This window comes from Anser anser, assembly GCF_964211835.1.
Source record: "Anser anser genome assembly, chromosome: 6".
Lineage (NCBI taxonomy): Eukaryota > Metazoa > Chordata > Aves > Anseriformes > Anatidae > Anser > Anser anser.
The window spans coordinates 19,123,828-19,148,421 of NC_139726.1; the positions used below are offsets into that span (position 1 = coordinate 19,123,828).

Consider the following 24,594-nt stretch of genomic DNA (forward strand, 5'->3'; position numbering starts at 1 on the left):
TTGGCAATATGCAACATAGTGATATGCATTTTAAATTCCAAGATCATTGATGGTTTTGTATAAAAAATATTATAAAAAATTTGATTGCTCATAGGGACTGGAATATCACAGGGTAGGTCCCCCTATCCCCTCCCACACCTTCCCACTCCACCCCCCTCAGTAAAGTTAGTCCCATTTTGGTTTCATTTATATGTTGTGGGATCATTTTGATACAGAACAAAAAATTTACTGCTTCTAAGAACATGAAACCAATAAGTATGACTGGTCAAGTGGTGCGTGACTGTTTGAGAATAAAGAATGCATTCTCAAAGCAGAAATTGGTCCCAGAACCTTCCTAAAGTATAGTATCAGATCTAGATTTGCTTGGCCAAAACCTTCGTGAGAAAAAGTGCTGCGACACTTCCCCTAAGGAGGCCCTGTCAGTAGCTCTCTCCTTAACAGTTCCGGGGCTTAACGAGGCATAACCAGACCTCTTCCACAAAGAGGAAATGCTACTGTGCCTCCCTCCTCCTTCCTTATCATCCACAAACTGAACTTCCAAAATCACGTCAGACTCTGTCATGAACAGGTAACTTAATATCTGCAACTACAGTATTACAGATTACTGAATCTGAGGCAGATGATCCTTTCATAGCTTACATGAAATTTGTATGTTCCCTAAGACAAACATCTGAGGCAAGAGGTAAGCACCTGTAGAAATAGTTCCACGCAGTTTTTATGTATTATCAAGAGTAAATAAGCGCAGCTATCTTAGTACATGTTACTTGCCACAAAGATGGCAAGACCTTTCCTTGAGACTACATACTAGCTTCCCATTCTGGCAATTTTAAGCAAACTTCTTTCAAAAACAAACTATCCATCTCCTGCATGGAGTTTGTGTCTCTGCCCATTCCTATATATATACATACATATATGTATTTCTGCTCCTCAACCTTTCTTCAGGCTTAAAACTTTTACTATTTGTATCAAACTCTGCACATCCAGTATCAGTACATCCAGATGCTATAACCCAGTAATTTAAATAAGATCATTAAATCTATACTGAATTTCCAGTCAGGCCCATTGTATTACTTTACCTAGTGGTTATTCCCAATATTTTCTCTCACACCTCCCAGCAAGTCATGAAAAAAAACATTCCATTAAAAATAAGATATAACAGCGATTCAAAATGCTTCACCTCAACCATCACTGTTTCTGACGACTGCTCCCAAAGTCTTTAAAGCACAGTCAAACCCATCTCTTACTTTTCTCATGTGTTTTCACATCTTTGTAGGATGTTACTCTTTCATTACATTGTACAAAAGAGAAAGAGGGTATGGGTGGTGTTTATGCATCTCTGAATGACTATTTTTTCAAACTGTCCTTATGAGGAGATGCTGCATACATGAATGCTTTGTCTGTCTCCAGATATTTCCATTTAATGGCACTATTACCATATCACTTAAAGTGCATTTATGTAAAATTCCTGGATTAGCACATTGGCCTTTCATCTCAGGGAACCCAAATGCGAAACTGAGAAATTACTTTCACACTCCTAGCCTTGCAGACGGACATTGATAATTCTCAATACAATTTGGCTTAAGTGACCATTTCTGCTTAGCGGGAGCGGTGGGTGTTCATTAAAGCAGTGTGTGATTTCAGGCCAGAAAAAAATAGATGGAAGAAAGATCCAAGAGAATCTTGAAAACTGCTCAAATCCAGGATTGTCATAAGCATGCAATCTAAACCAAATGCTCATTTTCTAATCATTCTTCTCATATTCAATTTATTCTTCTAACTATTCAATCTAAAATTTCTTCCATTAAAAAGAAACTATGCGATCTCTTCAAGAATCACTAGAAATTGTTCAGCTGCAATGCATACTACCTGTGTACACAAGGCCTTCCAACATTGTGTGACCTAGTGTTCTAGGAAGTTCCGAACAGCTGTAAAAAAAACAATTCTGTTTACACACCTTGCATCCAACATCAGTCACTTAAGTACTCTTCTACTTATCACACAACAAGTCTAGCAGGCCTGCAGATTTTTATCTTGAATAAATGATTTGTAACTGACTGTAAAACATTGTTTTGAACGTATTATGACCTTTTAAATCTAATTTCTTAAAAACATTTTTATAAGAGTAAAGAGTTACTCACACAAAAGATTAAAAAAGACACTTACTCTAACTGTGTTGGATTAATTATATGTCTAGTCTATATAAACACTATAAATCTGGTTTTAATATTGGATATGCATAATTCCCCATGCTTATTAAGCAACTCATTTTTCTGCCTGTGTGAAAAGACCCCTTGGAATCTAAATGAGGCCCTGTAGCTTTAGTTAAAAATATATTACTTAAGAATAAAATAGATCAACTATGATACATACTTCTTTCCTGATTTTAAAATAAAAAAAGTTTAAAAAAAATTGACAAAACATAATAGTTACTTGGAATGAAAATGAAAAAAACATTCAAGAAATTGGCATAACAGCCATATTATCACATTAATAATAAAAAATGTCACTTTTTGTGAGGGAGGAAAAAAAGATTCTTTCAGTACCATAATTAAACTAGACTTCTTACATAAACACTGATGCTTATATTAAAGAAATAATTGAGGATGACCAATAGCCTAAAATATTACCTTATGAACTAATGCTGAATTTTCTCTTGACAATGCAGTACTAACATAACATTTTTATATTGCCAATGTTCAGGTTCTTCTTACATTATAGAAAATAGAAATTGAAGATCACCTTTTACTTAAAGCACTGCAATTTCAATGTTTAACAGAAATACTATTTAAAAGCAGTATCTGGAGCAATTGATTTGAAGGCACTACATACCGGAATAATAGTTTATGACTGAATTGTATTTCTATGTTTCTAATGTCCACAAGAAACAAATTCACACATGTGCATGCATGCATGCACACATACTATCCCTTACAAGCTAGCCTCTTTCTTGCCCATTCCTGCCTGCCTTCCTTCCCTGTAGTATTCCAGTTCCAGGAATTAGGGTAGTGCTGTAGAAGTAACAAAAAGAACCTTGTGAATGGAGAGAGGAGATACATTTGCAGGGAATTCTACTGGCACAAATATAAACATCATGAGCAAAAACAGGACACAAATTTGGCATACAATGAGCCCTCAGGGAGGATACACACCTCTGAGAACTTTCGCAACTGTATGCAATCCAATATCTACCTACCTAATTCAACATCCTGTGCTGCTTCCTCCTCCCACATCCAATATTTTTATTTTGGGCTTGCAAAGCACACAGATAAAAGAAGTAAAGCCAATAGGTCATTTGATAGTAGTGTGAAAATATTTGTGTTTTAAAATAGGAGAGAATGCACAGAAAACTACCTTACTCACCATGCGTTAGTAGAGAACAACAAAATTCTAAGTTTGCTTAGAGAATGATGCTCATCTCTCAACAGCAAAAAATGAAACGCAATCCATTAAAATATACAGTACAGTTAAAAATGAGTTTCCTAGCCTTCAGAATGTTAGATTGAGTGAAGTTACACATCTCTCTCCTCCCACATTGCACCATGCACTGCTCTGTGCATAACAGAGGAGTCCAATACAACTACACACTGCAAGAACAAAGACCTTCATCTTCCTAACATACAGATAACCAAATAACAGCTGAAAATAAAACTATGACAACTGAAGATTTGAGGTAGGGGCAGGGGGACTGGGAGGCAGGGAGAAAGGAAGGGCAGGGAACCACAGGGTTGGAAGAGTGAGAGCTGAAAAGCTAAACTTCAATTTTATTTTTTTTTTTAAGATCATTTCTGTAGAGTGCTCTTACACAGTATATCTCTCTTATGCATCTTGCACATATCTGAATCTGAAAGGAAAGTTACTATACCAGAAAAGTTATATATGACCATGTAATTAAGATAGCACTGAAACTGCATGTCCACGGGCTTCCTCTGCAACTCAAGTGAGAAAGTAATCTGAAAGAACAACAAATCCTAAATCAGTAACAGCTAAGCATTCATATACTATTTTAGCCCCACTGGACCTATGCCATAAGAAGTATATGCTGTGTTCTATGTAAACTGCTGATAAGAACCATTTAATAGCATAATGGAGATTTATATTGCCATACATCATGTATATTTAAACTTTACAGACATCCCCAATGCACAGAGTTACACTAGGCAACCCTAATGTACATAGGCGTAATGATTTTGTATTACTTCCACATTTTAGTGAGATTAAAGAAAAAAAAAAAAAGGCCAGCTACACCAGCACTGTAACCTGCTACAGTGGCTAGAGCAAAGCACTGTACAGTGTTACCCTGATTCCCAAAGTACATGATGAACCATCCACTACTAAGATGCCATCCAGAGAGGGTGAGGAAGAAGTATGTTGTGTTTAAAGCTGGTCAAAAATCTGTATAAGTGGACTCCAGTTATCTTTCATTAAGATCAGTACTGTATCCTTTTACAGAGGTATATTTCAATATTCTGAAATGCAATAATGATACTTTATATTTAAGAACTACATTAATCTATAATCAAATTTCTTCCATAAATTACAGAATTATGACAGAGAAAAAAGAACAGTAACAAAAATATATAAATATATACATATAAATATTATGTTCACATGTATATCAGAAAATAAAAGTTATTACACAAGAAAAATAGAAGATAAATATAGCTATGTTTATTTAAAACACTGTTTATTTACACTAAGCAAATGCATTATCAACTCAAAATAAAATTAGTTACAAGATTGATTTAAATGCCATACCCATTTCTGCAGAGTTATTGGCATAACTGCAGGCAATGTCACTCTTCTTGAAGACAAACTCATGTCTGCTTTCCTTAGAACTTGACAACCTTCACTCAGGTGGTACCATGAAACAGAACTAAGTACTTTGCAATATTCCTTGAAGCCTAACTTCTCATAACCCAAATCCTGTAGAGTCAGCGCAAAGAAAAGAGCAAGAACGCAGTTAATGTCACTCTGTTTATCTGAATCCAATCCTACTCAAAGGCAATTACATAAGGCCCTGGGGTAGGACTAACCAGGAATCAACCAACCAAAGAGCTTAAAAACTTGTCTTCTGTCCTTGGGAAGGCCCACACTGATATCTCTGTCTATAAAAACAAGCACAACAGCATGCATTTCTATCACACAGAATCCTGTCTTCATTGTCCAAAAAAAGAAAACCAAATTGTTGAAGATTGTATTCTAGCATTTTATAACCACCACTAATGGTTACAGCAGTGATGTTTTTTTCCTGGTCTCTTTCACCAAATAAAATAAGCTTCTTTATCAGTGCTCCTGATAGGAGCTCCTGATAGTTTCAGGAAGGTAACTGAGCATAAGAATAGGTGCACTGAATCCATTCCACATTTCTTTATCAAAGAACTATCTTTATTCAAAGCAGAGGAAAAAATCCCCTTTTACTTAAAGTAATGCAATTTCTACCTTTGCAACACAAAGGCTTGGAAAAGTGATAGGTAAAATGTTACAGGACTTATGTACTTTATGCATTAAGTATCTCAATAAAAAGTCTGGTTTCATTAATTTGCTTAATCTCAACCAAGAAAGTCTGAGTTTTTTCTTTCCTTTTATGTCAAAAAAATTCTTCATTGCTTACATGAGGTAATCTATAATCTTTTCTAAGGGTCATGCTTAATAGCAGAAATAAGTTTTCTATTCTGTTTTTATGCAGCATGAGTAAGCAAAATTCTGTTGTAAACCAAATAATTAAATATGTTAGAACTGTGATATCGGATATTTGTCTTACAATTCTTGATCAAGCAGTTCATATCAAAAACTTTGCTTACCATAGGTTAAGGCTGCAGTCGTTCTGCAAAATGATTCATATCAAGCATTTGTAACATTTCAAAAAATAAGATACCAGTTATGCAGACTACTATAGTTTCATAGAAAGTTACTCCAAAGAAACTATTTAGTACACATTAATTAGACATACTAGAGGTGTTGAGAACTGATCTGGAAAATATTAAAAACAACCCATGCCACAATTCACCTTAACACATTGATAGTGTTTTTCCCTAATTGGATACAAACACACCCTTTAGTAATCTCAAAATGTGTCTTGGCTCCCGGACATAAGAAATTACATACCAGCAATTTAAAGATTAACAATGTGATTTAATGTAATTTGCTGTTGTGAGAGTTTTGTAAGTGGCAAAACTACATAACAAATTACAGGTACCAGTCAGATACTTTAGATTTCATAGATTCAAAACATTTATTCCTGTGCTAGATTACCTTCCTGAATCCTAAAATCAGTAGATTTCAGGTATATTCTGTTGATGAACAAAATAAACTCCGTAAACACAAGAAAAAACTAGAGCAACAACAACAAAACACTCTCTCCCCAAAAACACAACTTGCAATTCATTGGTATTTTTACCTGCAGCTCAGATAGTGATAAATCACTAGCAAAGAATAGGAAGTAAAGACAAATATTTTCCTAAATTTTCAAAACCTGTTGTCCTTGACTGTGACATACAGGGCAAAAAAAAAAATGACAAGAAACTCATACCAAGTAATAAAGAGAATTTGTTTGGAAACAGACATTTAATCCTTGTTCAGTTAGCTTTAAGTAAAGAGCTTTTAATAAAGCCATCAAATCAGGGAAAAATACAGGAAATATTAGCCATTTTCATGTCTCAATAATAAGCATTCATTTTTAAATTTGACTCATTTTACATCGAGTCTATAGATCGAGTCTATAGCAGCAGCAAATTCATAGTAATTAATCTTCTAGATATTACATACTATACACTTATTTACTTCTATTTTTCGCTCTGAAGCTCCAGTCCAAAACTCTTAAGATTGTTTTGAGAAATTAGAAGAATAAACATGATCTCCAGAATAATTGTGTGTTAATTCTGTAACATTCTTTTCCACTAGGGATAGCTATGACAAATGTTTGCAATTAGGTTTTTACCTTTCAGGCACACAGCTTTTATTTCCTATGAGCACATATTCTCAAGATTTTATAGCATGACTTCAAAATTTTGCGGTAAGATTCAGAAAACAACTTGCAGTACCAGAGCCTGATCCTGTAGGAATTCTACTCCCAGGAATATTATACATGTACGTATTTGCAGCACTAGACTATAAAACTCCCCTTATGATCTTTTTTCCTTGGATCTTATGGAAAAAAAAAAGTTTGGGAAACAGTAACTGTAAATCTTGGTGCGCTGCATTAGTGGCTTTATTGGGAAAGAAACAAAAATAGCCCAAGCCTTTTTTTTCTTACCCCTGGGTATTGAAGGTCCTTGTCTCTTCAAAAGCACATGTAGCTTTATGTTCTATGAATAATACTGACCTATTTGTCTGCAAGGTGAAGCAGGGAATTATTTTCCTCAGTGAGACTATCTATATTTTATCTTCTCCAGCCAGATATACAGGTCAGACCTATTTGGAAAGTAAGCAAACACCTAAGTGTTGTGTCTCACTTTTGTTTCAAAAAGCCAATATCGAGATCTGATTTGATTTTAAACAACAAAAGAGAAAATTCTACAGTCATTTACTAATGACTGCACACATCAGATGCACCAAAGATACTCAAAGGAAAATCAAGAAATACTTTCAACTCTTACATTTCCAAACACAAACACTGAGTTAATAATTTTTTATTTCTTTTAATGACATTTCAACTTCTGAGGACAAGCCTTGCAGAGTCAGTTCACCATCTGAAAGCCAAGTTGATAGATGTGAGATACAAGACGGCTCTGAAAGCCAATTATGCCTTCAGGCAAATATACATAATCACTTTCTTTTCTACAGGTGAAAGGCTTGGCTTGTCCATGGCAGGTATGCAAACAATTCTGGTGGACAAGAAGGAAATCAGATCCAGCTCACTTGTTTGAGAGCTCTGTAAAAATGAATTTGTTTATGCAGCTTTTCACTCCTATTTTTGTCACTCAGTTACCAGATATAGTTCTAAAAACTCTCTTCAGATACTTTTTAGATACTTCAAAATATAAACAATTTCTACTTCTTGCCACTAAAGAAAGCATGACTAAATTGAGTGGATAAGAACTGAACAGCTCTTAGTAAGAGTTAGCTGTTCCAAATACATGCTTTATAACAACATATGTAACACAGATATCCTGCTAGCAGAGGAAGGTCAGTGTTGTACTTAAGGCACTGGATATGGAGTCACAACAGCTGATTTTATTCCTGGCTCTGGCAGACATAACAGGAATGTGGGCATTTATAAGTAACAAGCAAAGCAGAGACAGCTTTTGCCTCTGTAGATGAAAAAATAAAATCCAGAAAACATAAATTCATTAAGGTTAAAAAAAAAAAAAAAAACTTTGACACTACTTTTTTATACTCATTTTTCCTTTAAGCTAAATCAGAAGATTATTACACAAGACCAATGTGAAGCCAGGTAGGTTATTTGTTGTACAGTCTGCATTTGTGTTCATGTCTGCTTGGCACAAATGGTGACTTGTGTCACTCTACTAGAGCAAGAATCAGTTATACCATCAATATGACCGTGGAAACATATATAGGGTATTTCTTGCATAGGTTTGTCAAATAAAAAAAAAAAAAAGGTGTTTTTTTTTTTTTTTTTACAGCTGAAATAGGACTATCCCACAGGAAAAAAAAATGCTTCAAAGTGATGTGAGCCTTTCTATTCCTGTAGTCCCTTACACAAAGAAACTTAACAAGGTCTTATTCCTCAAAACAGAACATACAGTGCACCCTCTTAGAGGGTTGATAATAACTGATTCTATGCAGAAATGATTGCTTTAAAACAGACTATATTACCTGTAAAGCAACATACGTATAACTTGTCTAGGGATTTCACAGTAAAGTTTGCACCATCATCTCTCTTTTTCTGTCTCTTCATACAATTATCCACCTATTTTATACTTCTATTTTGAGAATAATGTGGAGAATAACATGCTTAAAAATAAAAATAATTAAAAAGAAAAAAACAGAACTAGCACAATTCATAGATTCAGTTCTTCCTCTTTCAGCCTTTCCATGTATGAGGTAGGCATTACAAAGAACACACCACGATGGAGCAGTTTAATGGCAAAGCAAGATAACTGCAGATCCTAAACCCTGCACTGAAAAGCCATCTCCAAATTTGTAATTTCATAGTTCTCAGTGGATTGCTGTTCTTTTGCTGGCAAAGCAGCATGTACTGCACGAACTCTGAACTCCTTTTTAATGCTGTCCCTGAATTACTAACCCATTCATCAGCTTCCTTCTTCCTCCTGGTTACAGTTATGGGTCAAACTGACCCTTACACATACACAAAACCAGATTCTCAGATAAAAATTCTCAGACACTATTGACACTCAAGATTACAAACTGGTTGTATTAGAAAACACTTTTCTTATCAAGTCATAGTTTTTCAAAGGAAAATGCATTTAGCAACCAGAACATGTTGCAGGAAGAAAGTGAGCGGACAAAGATACGTAAGGCAGCTTCTTGTGCTACAACTGAATCACTGGCTTCAGTTTTACTCTCTCCATATGTTCCTGTTCTGAAGGAGCTAGTTTCATTTGAAAAGCAGACGCCCCGTTAGTATCTGCTACACAGAAATCAACCAATGACAGTAGTCAGTCATGCAAGTGAGGAAGCTCCTCAAATAATGTATTTTGTTCACTGTATGTTCAGACTGCTTAGACTGAATTGGAAATGTGTTTTATCTCAGAGTCACAACAGTAAATATTCTCTTAAATCTTATTTAGAGGAGTCGATATGAGTAACTTCCCACATGGCAATTTTCATACTTAGGTAAATACAAATCCTAATTCAAAACTGTAATGCTCCTGGAAGAGTTTTAAAAGTGGATAACAATCATATAAGGTTTGTACCAATGCATAAGCCCCAAATACAAAGACTGGGAGTAATTTTTCCATCACTTCTCCACAGTAGCTCTCTAGAAAAAGCCTAGACATATTCATTCCTTTCCTCTCCAGCAACGTATGTATTGCTTATTTGCAGTTATCCTATAAATTCCCTTTATTTGGGCCTGAAAAGCTGAGTAATTGCTGTTTATAAATTTATTCTGGATTTGAGAAAAGGAACACCCAACTATTATTAGTTCATCCTTCAGCAGTTCCGGTAACCTATTGCTTTAGAGTATCTTATATCTTCTATACAGCTTGATTGACACAGTAAGTAGTTATAAATTCCAGTTTTCCATAAATTCTATTCCTGCCATCCACTTTTGCCAGCTACTGCCCAAGCATAACAGGAATGTTACAAGACTGGCTTTATCTTTCATACTATAAATCTTCTATCTGATTGCCAAATGCCTGGTAGAAAAGAACAAAGTTATGATACTTGACTTGTACTAATGTTTAATCTTCAATGTTATTTAATAAGGTCATTGTCTCATGGGCAGAAGTACAAAGGATAAAGTACAAAATTTTATAAGAAGTAACTGAAAAGGAGCACTTTTCCAAAATCCTTTCAACTCCTTTTTGATCTTATTTCCAAAAAAAACGAAAAAAAAAAAAAAAAAACCACACACACAGAACAAACCTTTCTCTTGGTTGCTCCTGATTTCCATGAATGAGGAGTATCCTATCTGAAGATCATACCAATGAGTAGTTTTGTGGACACTTGGGTAAAAGTGAATCTCATCACCCAGTGAGTTGCCCAGAGGTGACAACCCACAAACTTCCTTTGAAAGTCCCACGTTCTCTAGTTACCTGAATACAGTAAGCTCAAACGGATTTATCATGACAAAAGCAATTAATCATATACTAGCACCTTTCAGAATACTACAGATTATTTTTTTAAACTGTGAAATCTCTTTTTTTTTTTTTTCCAAAATTATTGGTTATTAAAACACCAGAGAAAGACAGATTTGCTCTATTTAGAGCAAGGCCTTCCTATCCAGACCACTTCAAACTGATGAAAGGATTTAAACCTTCATCTTCAGCATCACAAGCAAGACCCTTAATCTTAAGCTCTATAAAGCATTGTTTTTTCCCTGAGAAGTCCAAATTACCTTGCTCTCTCCCAGGTCGACCCTAACTGATGGATTCAGTTTCTACCTAGAAAATGAACATCTCACAAATCTTAACACAACCCTAAAGAAGTAAAACAGCTTACCACCATAACCTGAAACTAGACAACTGTTACTTCCTGTCACACACATACAAACACAAAAACCCCATAGTTTGAAAAAATTCCAAATTATAAAAAAAAAGACACCTTCAGAAATATAGCTTAATGAGAACAATCAGACATAAATATTAAAGTTCAAACAGTCAAAAATTAAAGATAAGGAAACAAAGTTAAAGTTTGAAAATCAGGATATGTACAGTTTTCCTTTAGACCTAACAAGTAATAATTGTACTAGAGAGAAATGACGTGAGGATCCATCCTGTTTACCTACCAAAATGGAGCAGCATACTCCTGTGTCATAATGCTACAACATCCTACTCAGGGTGGGGCTCAATTACGTTGGAGAAAGCCTAATAACAATGATCATACCAGCTTGGAAAAAAAATAAAAATCTCCTCTTACCACATTATTTAGCTCCATAATTTGTGATTATGGAAATGTTCACATTTTAAGAACAATGGCAAAAAGCTGAACACTATTCATTAATGCAGCTCTAAATTTCACAGTATCAAAGAGCATAATGCACTTTTCCATCCTCATAAATTCTTACAAACTTGTGAAACCCTTGCTACACAAACAGTTTTTGCAAAGCTTTTCAGCTACCTATTTCTGCAATCAATAAGTTCAAAACAAATTAAAACGCATACTGATAACAAAGTTCTGTCAACTAAGTCATAAGAAAACCCACACATTGTACAAGCTTCCCCTCACTATATAGCAGTGAATTCTAGTGAACAAACTTCCAGCCTGTTTTCTCAACATTTGATGCCATTTCTGTGTCATTATCAAGTGCCTGCAGCTGCTCACAAACTCGAGGCCTTAATGTAATCAGTAACAGGAGTTATCATAACATAAGTTATAAAAAGACTATTTATAGCCCAAGAATGCACTTGTTGAAAAAATCCAATTCTGATCACAAGGCAATCTACTATATCTTGTTTTTTTGTGGATGTATTAACTTAAGAAGCAAACAGAGAGACATACCAGAGTGCAGCATATGCATACCTACCAGAATAGGCAGGAACAATCCATCAGTACACTAATTAGAAGCACAGGCACACCTCTAAGATAACCGATCTACATTTCTCTCTTGAGATTTAAGTATTAAATATCATGAATGCTATTGGGCTAAAATATGAGCTGATTAGCTGCAAATGAATGTTCTGCGACTGAAGCAGGAGAAAAGAAAGTTCATGTTGTTATTGGAGCAGAGGTCTAATTTCTTCTCCCTTTTAATTCCTCCTCCCACAACTGCCCTTCTTGAAAAATTTTCTTTGGCCTGATTAGCATTTTTTTTTTAATCTTCCCATTTGAGGTGACTCCCATCAGGACTCTAACATGAGAGGCATACTTAAGTATGCTGTCTTGAAGATTTCCCTTTATCTTCATTCCCAAATTGAAGGCAGTCATAAAGGAATTAATTCCCTCAGAAGTAACAGCTTTAAACAAGTTCAAGACAAACAAGGAGAATATGGCCAGTGGTCAACTGTCATCTCCCACTTATCATTACAGGATTTTACCTGATTTTTTTTTTATGGCATCGCATACATAAAAATTACCACTGCAAAGAGTAAGAAGATCATAAAGCAAAAATTTGGAAAAACAAAACAAAATAAATACTGTACTAGTGGCTCTAGAGTTATCACATCGCAGAACAAGCAAGACTTCAGTAATCTGTTGAAAATAACTGACAGGAAGATACACATGTATAATGAATAGAAAATCATTTTACTGATCACAAATATTTAAGACTAATATGCAATACGAAGTTAATTCCACCTGGTGAAAACTAACCAGGTTTAACATTGATGTTTATGTGAAGGTACATTTTGTGTACTCAAAATTTAAATTATTTGTATTGTAGCAACATTTACACACAGAATTGTGTAATGGTGATACTCCTCACTTTGTTCTCCGTAGTTCTCAAGTTCTAATTTGAACAAATAACTCTCCGAACATCTTAACTGCAACAACCCAAAGTTATGTTAAGAACCATACTAACCATTCCTAACAGAAATTAATCTGAGTTTGAGCTCCACTCTTCAGTTAATACCCCAACACTAGGAGATGACAACGTTTTAGTACGTTTAAATACAAGTATTTTTATCATCTTACGTTAGTTTCTGTATAGTAAAATTTATGGTAAACTACATAGTGCTTTCTCCAGCTGTTGCAAAGCTTCTAATTCAAAGGAGGTGAAAGGTATAAACCTGACAGTGATCACATGATTACTCAATAAGAAACATCTGAGTTGCCAGCTTCACCAAACCTGTCGCTTTTCAGGTAATTTAACCATTCATCACTGCCAACTCTCATCTCATTCAATACTATGTAACTGTTAAACTGTTTGCATTATAAAATTAGCAGAATATGAAATCACAGAATCATTTAGGTTGGAGAACACCTCCAAAATCATGAAGTCCAACCATTAACCTAGCACTGCCAAATCTACCACTAAACCATATCCCTAAGCACCACAGCTACACCTTTTGAATATCTCCAGGGATGGTGACTCAACCCAGTTCCCCGGGCCGCCTGTTCCAATGCTGCACAACCCTTTCAATGAAGAATTTTTTCCTAATATCCAACCTAAGCCTGCTCAACGTGAGGCCATTTCCTCTTGGTCTATTACTTGTTGCTTGGGAGAAGAGACAGATACCCACCTAGCTACAACCTCCTTTGAGGTAGTTTTACAATAGGGTCTCCCCAAGCCTCCTCTTCTCTAGGCTAAACAGCTGAATTCCCTCAGCTGCTCCCCATAAGATTTGTTCTCTAGACCCTTCTCCAGCCTTAATTTGTACACAAAATCCAGCAGGTGTTTACAATACTAGTCAATGAGATGACGACTGCAGATCAGAACAGGACCACAGAGGTTTTATAAGGCAAGATGACAAAACCAAGTGGAAAAAAAATGAAGGAAAAATAAAAGAAACACAAAAGCACATGAGACAGTCTTATTTTCGTCTTGAAAATGGAAACTGCTGTGGCAATAAAAAGAGAAAATGATCTATGGAGCTCTCACACAAATGCAGACATAAGCATACATGTTTACAATTTCAGTTTAAAAACATTGGTGTTTAAGTCTTTTAAGATTTTAAAAACAATCTTTTGGGGAATAGAAAATTTCTCAATACTTTGGGAATAGTATTGCTTCAAAAAACAACAGAAGTCAGGCCTTTAAACAGCAAACCACATAATTTTTCAATATGCATCTTAATCATAATCTAGAATAGATGGTACAAAATTATGAATGTCTTGAACTCAGATGGGAATGTTTATCTGTTTGGATTGAAAGACAGCTCAGACAATGCTCCATAAAGGGGAGATGTCATTAGCTTTCTGTTTTTTAACTGAATTCTTGCATCCCCCACCCAATGGTATCACTTACTGACAATGCCACCAATGAGAAGTCACCAGGAAAAATATCTGCCTAGAAAATACATATTTAATCATGTATCTGTCCATGAAAGGTACAGAGCTGATACAGAATGACCTAACCATCTCAGTTCTCCAGTCTAACTTCACATAAATGTACCCATTCCCGGGAATGCTTATGAGAAAGAACAGTCTTAGCATCTACCACATCTCCTTCCCTCCTGAAAATTACGAGGGTTCAGGCTGCTGAACAGTCAGAGTTTCATCTTTTAAAGCCAAAGTCAATAAAACTAAGTTATCAGAAGTAATTCAGCAATGTTAAAGCAGAAGTTCCCTGCAGCTTCAGCGGGCCTTAACTGGCAAGTCTCTTCTATATTCAAAGAAATAGAGACTGTTTTCATCGTTGCCTGCTTCAGTGACCTTGTGATTACATGGTTCTTTAGAGAGATCATGGGACCACAGCACCAGGTAGTGAACTCAGAATTCAGGAGATGAATACCAAAGCATAAAGTTTTGGAGAACCAGAGTTTACAAATTTGCAGAGGTTTTCTACACAACAAATTAGATCTATTGCAATCTACCAGAAGTTTCTTATTCCAAATACGACTTTCTGGATGGGGTAGAAGAGGCAGTTTCTTGTACTGAGAAAACAGTCCTACCAGAAAAGATAAGAAATTTCAGTTTTGACTTTCAGGCAGATGAAGCCCAAAATAATCAAAATCAAAAGAATGATCAAAATCATTCAAATCTGACAAACACTGGAAAAAAGAAGACCAAAACCTCTGACAGTGCTGATGATTCTTTTGTTTCATCAAGCTACAAATAGGGGAAAATTTAAGGCTGACTTTCGCCTGATATAAGTGAATTAAAGGGGTAGGAGCAATATCCTAGTAACCAGCAAAGTTAGAGTGACCTTGTTTGCTTGTTCATTAGAAATGGGAGGGGAGTGGAGGGGGGAAGACGTTATTTTTGTAAAGTTAGAATGTTTGGAGTCTTTGCTTGGGTTGTTTTTGGACAGTAACAAAGTACAAGGTTAATTTGTAATAACATTGACGGTTGATATGAAGTCTGACAGAAAGCAATTTCTTTTCTCCATAAGAAAGATACAATAATGAATGAACCAACAGAAAGAAGATAAAATACAAAAAGAAAAAGACAAGACTTAAACATGGGATTATTCTGAAGTTTTGCCAAGGTGATGTTTCAGACAGCTTATGCTATGCCACCTGAATATAAACCAGGCAACATTCTTTATTGCTAAAATAAGAAATTTTTCAACTCTGCCTCCTGATTCTTGCTTATATAAATCTGTGACTTTCTGCCACCGTTTTGAGATGACTGGTCAAAGCATATAGGGTGCGTGCATTAAAACAGCAAGTTGTAATAAGGCTCTAAGTAATTTTAACCTAATGTAATAGCAATAAATCCTTCTTTGGTGAGAGGGAACAGCCATTCAAACAAAGAACAGAGTATGGAAACTAGAGCAAAAACCTCCAGCTAAGTCATTGCAAAAAACAAAAAATGTCCTACTGAATCAAGTCTCCTATTAGAGACTTCAGATAAAAACCTTGAGCTCTTTAAGTTGGTTCTGTGCAGAATCTTTTTTCTGCTAATCTGTAAATTGGTTGGAAAGACTTTTCCTCTTCCCTTGTGCCTCTCAAACTGAAAGTCTTTTGTGTAATTTAAGGGGAAGACATAGCAGGAACAGATATATGTTTAGGAGCTGGAAGGAAAAAAGATTAAGAACTGGTAACAGTGGATATGTGCAATGCTCTCCAGCCTGGAAAGAAGTCCAGAAAGAAACAGACAGACTGGAATTATAGAGTAAATTTAACTAATTAATCTTTGGTTGGAAAAGATATTTCAACCCTAAGGCAGTTAAAAATAGTGCAAATCCTGGAGTAATGCTATTTAAACGAAGGTTTCCAGACCTCCTTACATCTAATACAAGCATTTGAAACCAAATATATAAAAGTAATGATGGGTGCCTAAGGCATGATCTTCCAGAACTAATAAATTTAGGGTGTTCAGACACAGTACCGTGCACAGACAAGGTAAGTGGAATTGACTGAGAAGAGATGCAAATGGCTCACCACTTTGTCTCCCCATCCTAACAGGATGGGTTTTTTTCCTTCAACTGCCCAAAACACACATTAGATGTTAAAGCACACTTTGCATTGTAAGAACAAACAAAAGAATTATTCACTTGACAGCTCAAAGAGTATGGAAAACAACCATGAGAAAGCTCCTGTCCTTCAAAATTTGAAAATGGAAGTTGAAAATGGCTACTGTGAGGAAACACAAGCACAAATTAGACCTTGCCAACACAGTTTGTACATACCAACATAATTATACTAGTAAGCACTCATTTATTTACCCAGAATAAGTTTTACCATAGTATAAAAAACAGAAAATAAAAATTTATTCTGACTTCCAAAATAAATTCTAAAAGCATTAAATGAACACCAAAGTTAGCCGATATTATAAATGATATACTCCAGATTAACTTATCAGCAAGTACTTGCTTGGACATTCACGAATTAATACATATCAATGAAATTGTTTGTGTTTTTGTATTGTTCAAAAGTCAATAGGAAACAGGTATTTTAGCCAAAAAAAATCTGTCATTAAAAAGTTTAAGTAACAGATACTTAGCAATTTACATCTGTTAACAGAATTATCTGTAAATTTTTCAAGGATAAGGTTTCAAGAGGGTACACTAAAAGACCCTAAATTACAACCATAAAAAAAATGGTACTCGAATTACAACAGTCAAAGCTCAATATAAATCAAAAACTTAGAATAGCACACATTTAAAGAAACATATTTTCCTTGCCATGAAGTTCCCCTCAGTTCTTCTTTTCCAAAGAGCTTCACATGAAAATCTTTGTAATGCAAAAAGGGAAGTGACGTTTCACTACAATCAAATATGTATTTGAGGTTTTTTATATAATTGATTTCCAAGAAGGAACATTGTGGGAGTATATTTGGATTCTAAATGATAAAAATATCTACTTGTTTAGAACATCAAGAAAGACAAAAGAGGCAAGATATTATACCAAAGAATTGAGTGTTCCTCACCTTGAGATTCACTTGAGTTTTATTTTTGCACTTCTAATTGAACTTAAAGGAACAAGGCACTAATTACCTTGAACTACTTTTGTGATGAAACACTTTTTGGCTTATCCTTGAGCAGGGCAAGAACTGTCACTCCAGTGCAAATGATTCAGGCTTTGTTTTCAGAAAGACTTAAAAAGAAAGCTTTCATAACTATAGTAACATGGTTTTAGTTCATTTGACCGAAGAAAGCTGGAAGTATACTAATGAACAGAAAATTATATATTTTTTTACAAGTAACATTTTTCCCTAGTAATATCCATTTTGATCTTAATTAGAGACAAAAGGATGAGTTATTCATTTTGAAAATTAAGACAGCTAATGCACATGTTTTACATGTTCAGTTCCTTGCCAGTTCTTAGAGAACACAGACTCCAAGACACAATTAGATTTCCATATGTGAGCTCACATACTCCACATAATAACAGAAAACACCTAATCCAGTGTCATGAAAGGCAACATTTCCCACCATGTACCGAGTTGACCGCGTTGCATTGGGCATGAGGGGAAAGCCAGATGTTGGTTTTTTTTTGCGTTTTCAAATAAAAGTCTTCCACCCTGAACATAACATTTAGTTTATGTGAGCATCTATGACACTATTCATATCAAAAGCACCCAATCCCCTCCTACATTTCTTGCAGGGACACCAAACTTGATGGTTTCATACAGAGTAGATTTCACAATCCACAAAGTGGTCTTGCCAACTATACATTCAGCTGTTGATTTCATCTCCAGATTACTCCCTTAAGGACAAAGATATTAATCCCATAATCCCACTCCCATTCACACTGCATCTCAAAGTTCTCCTTCCCAAACACGGGTGTGATCAGCTCCATGGTACCACCTCCATGAAATGCTCCATTGAGAACAGGTCAGCTGAGGAACAAGTCTGCCTGCCTCAGCATGGTCAATGCAGACATTCTTTCCATTCTCCTGGCTCCCGTTTCTCTCTCCAGGAGAATAAAATTTGTCACTATACTGACTCTGTGCTATTACTGCTTATTTTTGAACCCTGTCATTCCCCTCTCCCTTTTTTAAATTAAAAAAAAATAAATAAATAAAAATTCAAGGTTGCCTCTTGAAGTAAGCTTGTTCTCACTACTGCTAACACGTTAGGATTATGAGTCTGTGAGGATATAACACAAAATTATTCCAAACAGCAGGAGGAAGAATGAGACCAACAGCTGTGTTTTTGAGGCAGACCAAGTAATGTTCGGACACAAAGATTTCCTACTTCCCAAACATAGAGGCAATTCACCATTCCGCTATGTGCTTTTTTTAACAATTTGCTGTTTGCTCCACAAACAGATATGCTGTTCAAGCAGCATGTTCATTTATGATAAAAGATCGTGAAAAGACAGTAAGAACATCAGTTTAGAAAAACAAGAGTTCTAAATAACATTAATAATCTACTCAGAAAAAGAGAGATATTTAAGAACTTCAGCCTTTCAGATGTCACAGGTGTTATGAATACGAGAGTGGTAATGTCACAGAGATATTTCTGACAACTTCTTTTTTCCCTGGAAATAGAAAATCTTTTCTGGAGATAAAAATAAGACAAAAGAGGCATGAATTCTTTTTTTTCTTTTTGAAACACATATTTTGATAATAGTTACCTATTAGACATAAGTAGAAACTCACTCTGTAATTTCTCTTTATTATACCTGAAATTAAAAACACAGCAGACGAAGAAACTAAATCAGAAAGAAAGCAATCTAACAGAATCATTGAAAACATATGTAGATCATCACAGAGAGAGCAGAAATTATTCTGGCAGCTGTCAATGCTGCTGCATACAAAAAAAAAAAAAAAAAAAGGAGAAGAAAAAGAGTGCTTAAGTGTACCTGGTTCCTCTCGTTTCTCTTAAGAGTTAGGAAATTATCACACTGCAATAGTAATATCCATGACCTTCAGGGCTATATTCAGTTAGGGGTTTGTATAGTGATTAGGTATATGCAGAAGGAGCCGTGTAGGCTAACCCAGAACATGATGTGGAAATACCACATTTCCAAGCACAGCCCCCACAGCTAACTATGGGAAGTCAAGGCCACAGCTTGCTCCTCCTCTTTGCACACCTGCTTAGCATCCACTCCCTCTCCTTTTCATAGCTAAGTAATTTCACAAAGATATTAGAAGACGTCAACCTGAATTTCAGAGATACAAGTTTAACTCAATACTTGCCATTTGGTCATAACCTTTGATAACTTCAGATTAATAACAAAAGAATAGCCGTGCCATGTCTGACAAAAGGTCTGCGTAGCCAAGTACCATTTCTCCAGCAGTGGCCATACACAGATACCTAGGTAAAAGGCTTTGTGACGAAAACTATGGTCTTGTTAAAATGCCTCCGGCAAATATGAAGACTCCTCTCTATTTTTCTGCACTCTGGAAAATGGATCAGGCCCTCTGTAGACACTACTATTATTTTAACTTGCTTTGGCAAGTAAACCAATGTTTCCTGATCCTGCTTTTACCAGAGAGTACTACATTCTTCAAAGGTAAAACGGAAGAAATTAAAGGACTGCAAGAAAAAACTGTCACAAAAGGTATAACAAGAGCCCGTCTGAAAAAACAGAAGTGAAGTCAGTGAAGCCATGAACTTCAGTTTCTCAGAGACTAAAGCTTACATTTAGCTGGCTTAACTGATCATGCCAGTCAGTAATTTTAAACATGACAGGCCCCAAAAGCAGCCAGTTGAACTTTCAGTGTTAAATCATGCTTGGGAAATCTACTTTCCAGTTGCAAGCATGAAGACTACCACAATGAGTGCAACTTAAGCTAGCAACAAGAGTTATTTGAACTAATTTTTAAAATGTGACTCCTAGTCCTTATGTTCTGAAAGATAATGTTACCAGTTTGGTGGTTTTCTTGCCTCTGCAGAAAGACTGTCAGTGCATAGGCATGAAACTAACATGATTTTACCCCATTGCATTTGCAGTGCTTACATATAAACTGACCAGAAATACTTCAAATTAGCATTGCTGTTGTAGGAAAGAATTAAAAGTGATACAAATAGTCAGAAAGACACCACAGCTATTTTTAGAAAACATACAATATATGACAAGATTGAATCAGTGGAGTTTCCCAGACACATACATGATTTTCACAAGAGATGGGAGGGAAAAATAAGAAAATGTTTCCCATTAAGGTGTCCACCCAGAAATTTCCTAGTAAAGTCTCTGGCATCTATTCTTCCCAGCAGGTGCACAGAAACAGACATGGCTGGTCAGCTTCAGAAAGGTTAATACAATTACAAGAAACTTCAACTTCCACACCATTTCTTGATGCAAATTTAAAAACTGAATTAGCAACATCAGTAAAAGTTCTTACACCTCCAATATCGCTCCTAAAGCTGTTAAGACAGAGATCTTGCAGACCACCAAAAAAAAGAGAATGTGAAGGAAGTAGCACCCTTAATCTCGCAAGTGTTCCTTGTCAGACTTCTCTTCAGTCTCAAAAAAAGAAAAAAAGGAACAGGTAAGCTTCTAAGGAGCGAAAGAGATCTTCAACACCAGTAATCTCCATTAATTGGAAACTCTATCCTCTATCCCTGCTCAGGAAAACAAATACACTGCTTGCAAACAGAACTAAGAGCACCACCAGGTGTGTTTGCCCACTCAGAACTTCCCTTGGCTGACATTTTAAGGTATTTATAGAAATATAGTAACATCATCAAGACATATATATACAGATGTATAACATCAACTACACACACACACACACACACACAATATACACACACATATATAGAGACACACATATAACATCAACTATGCACATAGATACAAAATATAGCCACGTACACAGCATTTGTTCCTTCCCCTTCAGTTTCTTTTTTATTCCATTATCCTTGCAAAATTAGACATCCAGAAAAAAGGAGCTGATCAGTGATTGTTAAAGCCCTCCATGCCATAGAACTGATGACAATAGTTGGAGGTAGGGAGGAGGAAAGAAATTAACTTCATACTTAAGGATGTAAAGTATTGCCTGCCCATGGTTCGGCTTCATCCAAAAAATCTGTACAGTCCAATTTAGACTCTGTGTAAGAATAGTCATGTCTTAAGACACAGATTCCGAAACCTCATTGCCTACAAGCACTGATGATCTCCAGGGAAAATTTCACCAAATTACAGAAATATGGAACACCCTTATTAGAAAAATATTTTAATAGGTAACTTGGGTTTTCTTCAAGCCTTCATGAAACCAATTTAGTATTTGTCAAATAATAATTTAAAAATCTTACCTGTTTTTTTCTTGAAGTTGCCTTGGGCAACAGACTGGCTGACAAAACGGATGCAAACGGAGAGCAACACAGCTCAGGAAAAGGATTTGGAATTGATGGGATCTCCAAAACACTGTCATCTTTCTTTGTTCTCCTATTTCAACAGAATACATAATAAAAAGAGATAATTACAAAAAATGCTGTTAAAATTACAGTAACCAACTACAGTGCATGCCATACTAAGGCACTAATGCCACGATATTTTCTGGTTGCAGTAATTAGCTTTTTTGTGCAGTTATTTTTTAATCAGTAGGCTGAATCTATTAACATATAGTGCTTAACTCTACTTGAAAGCAATCCAAGTACTCAGCTCTGAATATAAAGTTGTTTTAATATGTGTAAGTCTTTGCAGACTACGAGCATGGATATATTTATATTGGCTCCTCAGGACATTAGTAAATATTTTGTTGTCCCTGTGTTCATGCCATTCCCTATGTACAAATATTACAACAGCAGATGCATGCAACTTCTCAGGAATACTTCCCAAGTACATCACAACTATATATTGAACAAATTGAAACTTTTTTTTTTTCCCCAGGATCAGGAGTCGAAGTGATTGACAAGACAAAATAGTGCAAAGCAAATGAGCGTATACTCATTTCCATCTTCAATTACATTTGTATCTGAATCTCCATAGCTCCATCACAAAATAAATGTCTCAGTAGTTTCAGGTGACTTAAATATATCTGTGTCGTAAATATCACCAAGCAGCACTTGCAAGAGTTTGGAAGCTAATCGCTGCTGTACTTGCTGAAGAGCTCCGTTAAGCACTGGTTTAAAGTGCTGCATTAATAACACGGTTGGCTAAAATGCTGGGCACATTACCCTGCATGGTTTTCTCACACGGCAAATATCAAAGAGCACTTTTTCTACTTGATTTCACTTGGGGAGCAGCACCCAAAGCACCCCAGGTATTTGACTCTGGCAGCGCATAATGAGATTTCTCTACATGTGTGAGTTGATGACTCCAAGCTTAATGTTTAACTTTATTACATTCATTATTGTCGTTTGAGATTTCTCATACTAATTGGTATAAAAGTGTGGAAAACCATCAAGGTAAGGTAACAAAGCGGACTGACGATGGTTTTCTTTCTGGAAACCCACACAGCACATTCCTTTAACGTGATACCCAGCATTAAGAAGGGGTGAAAAATAGTGTATGCAGCATTTCAATATTTCCTAAACTTGATCGGATCGGATGCTTCATAAAAAAATAAAATAAAATAAAATTTGGCTCGCAGTTTCCCGGACTAAAAATAAAGATCAATGGCTTTCAGACTAGCCTCAGGGGTAACAAACACAGCGCGCACATCCCCAGCAGCAGCAGTGACAGCAGCATCGCTGCGGTGAGGCAGCTCTGCCCAGCGCCGGGGGAAGCCGCTCTGACAGCGAAGTAGCGGCTCGGGTGGGCTTGGCGAGGCGGGATCGGCAGCGGCGTCCCTCTTCGCCTCAAACTGGGAAACCTCTTAGAAATAAAAAAGGGGAAAGAGACGGGGGGAGACGCACCCGCGGCAGCAGATGCGCCGCACGAACCCCTCCCGGGGCACCGTCATCCCACCCAGCAACTTTTCAGAGCACGTTTCGGGGCCGGCAGCCCGGCGCTGAGCCCTCCCGCCCGCCGTTAACTTTCCCCTCGCCGCGTGTCCCAGCGCCGGCCCCTCGGGCAGTGCCGCTCAGCCCCGCCGAACAACTCCCCGAGCCCCGGGCAAGGCCGGGCCAGGACCGCCCCGCCGCCGCTTCGCCCCCTTCTCCGCCCCGCCCGGTGCAGGCACCCCCAGCCCCCGGACGGCAGCGGGCAGGGGCCGGGGCCGGGCTGGCGGCGCCCTTGGGACCCCGGTCTTACCTGTCGGGGGGCGGCGGCGGTGGGTGCCGGCCGGGGGAGCGCGCCTCGCCCCGGGGGCCGGGCGGCACGGCGGGCAACGGGGCGGCCATCGGCGGCGGCGCCGTCCCGGCAGCGCGGCAGGCACGTCGGCGAGCGGTCCCGGCGCTGCCGGGCGGAGGCTGCTCTCGGTTGCGGAGGAGGGGGGACGCGGCGGGGAGGTGTGGGGGGGGGAAGCGCCGCCCGGGCGGCGAACGGCACCGAGCGCCTTCCCCGGCACACGCCTGCGGGCGGCGGCGGGGGCGGGCGGCGGGGAGTGTGTGGGGGGGGGACCGACCCGTGCCGTCCCGCCTGCCTCGCCTCGAACCTGCCCCGGCTCGGGGCGGCGGGACGGGCCTGACAGGGGGTCGGGGAGGGTGCGGGGATGGGGAGCCCCCGCTCCTGAGGAGGCCGCCCCGGCGGGCAGCCCCCAACGGCCGTAACGGCTCCCAGAGCGCCGCGAGGCTCGGCCCGAGGCTTCCCCGCCCCGCTGCCCGCGCGGTGACCGCCGCCCGACGGGCCCGGGCCGTCTTCTCAGCACCGCACAAATCATTAACTGAGCCGCCCGGTGCTTCCGCGAGGTCGGGAGTTGGTGCCTGTGCCTTGCAGAAATAAAAGATGAACAGAGCTGGGAAGTAAAGGCGTTACCTTTGTGCCAAGCAAGCAGCTTGTGGGAAAGCTGGGTGCCCAGCTGGGCCAAGGATGCGGGTTGAGCCGCGGCTCCTGCGAGCGCAGCGTGGGCAGCTTGGGCCTCAGCCTGCTCTGCTGCGGCCTGTGCTGCTGAGGAGCACGGCTCCTGCCCTGGTGTGTGTACACGCAGCCCTGTGTGCCGGTTCCACGGCTGTTTATACCAGTGTCATCC

General features: G+C 37.8%; 1 protein-coding gene across 6 annotated transcripts in view; it reads right to left on the minus strand.

The window, feature by feature from the left end:
- Positions 1-24,368, minus strand: part of GRB14 (growth factor receptor bound protein 14) — a 66,182-nt gene extending 41,814 nt beyond the window's left edge. The window contains exons 1-3 of one of the 6 annotated variants that reach the window (XM_083840852.1): positions 13,764-19,197; positions 7,322-7,410; positions 4,756-4,923 (exon numbers count right to left, since the gene is read on the minus strand). In XM_083840852.1, coding sequence (XP_083696978.1) covers positions 4,756-4,818 — 63 coding nt within the window. In that variant the 5' untranslated portion in view covers positions 4,819-4,923; positions 7,322-7,410; positions 13,764-19,197. Of the gene's footprint in view, positions 1-4,755; positions 5,024-7,321; positions 7,411-12,109; positions 13,060-13,102; positions 13,734-13,763; positions 19,198-21,835; positions 21,969-23,717 lie in introns of those variants that run through there. The other 5 variants (XM_083840851.1, XM_083840849.1, XM_083840853.1 and 2 more) reach the window with 5 other exon arrangements.
- Positions 24,369-24,594: the final 226 nt, after the last annotated feature.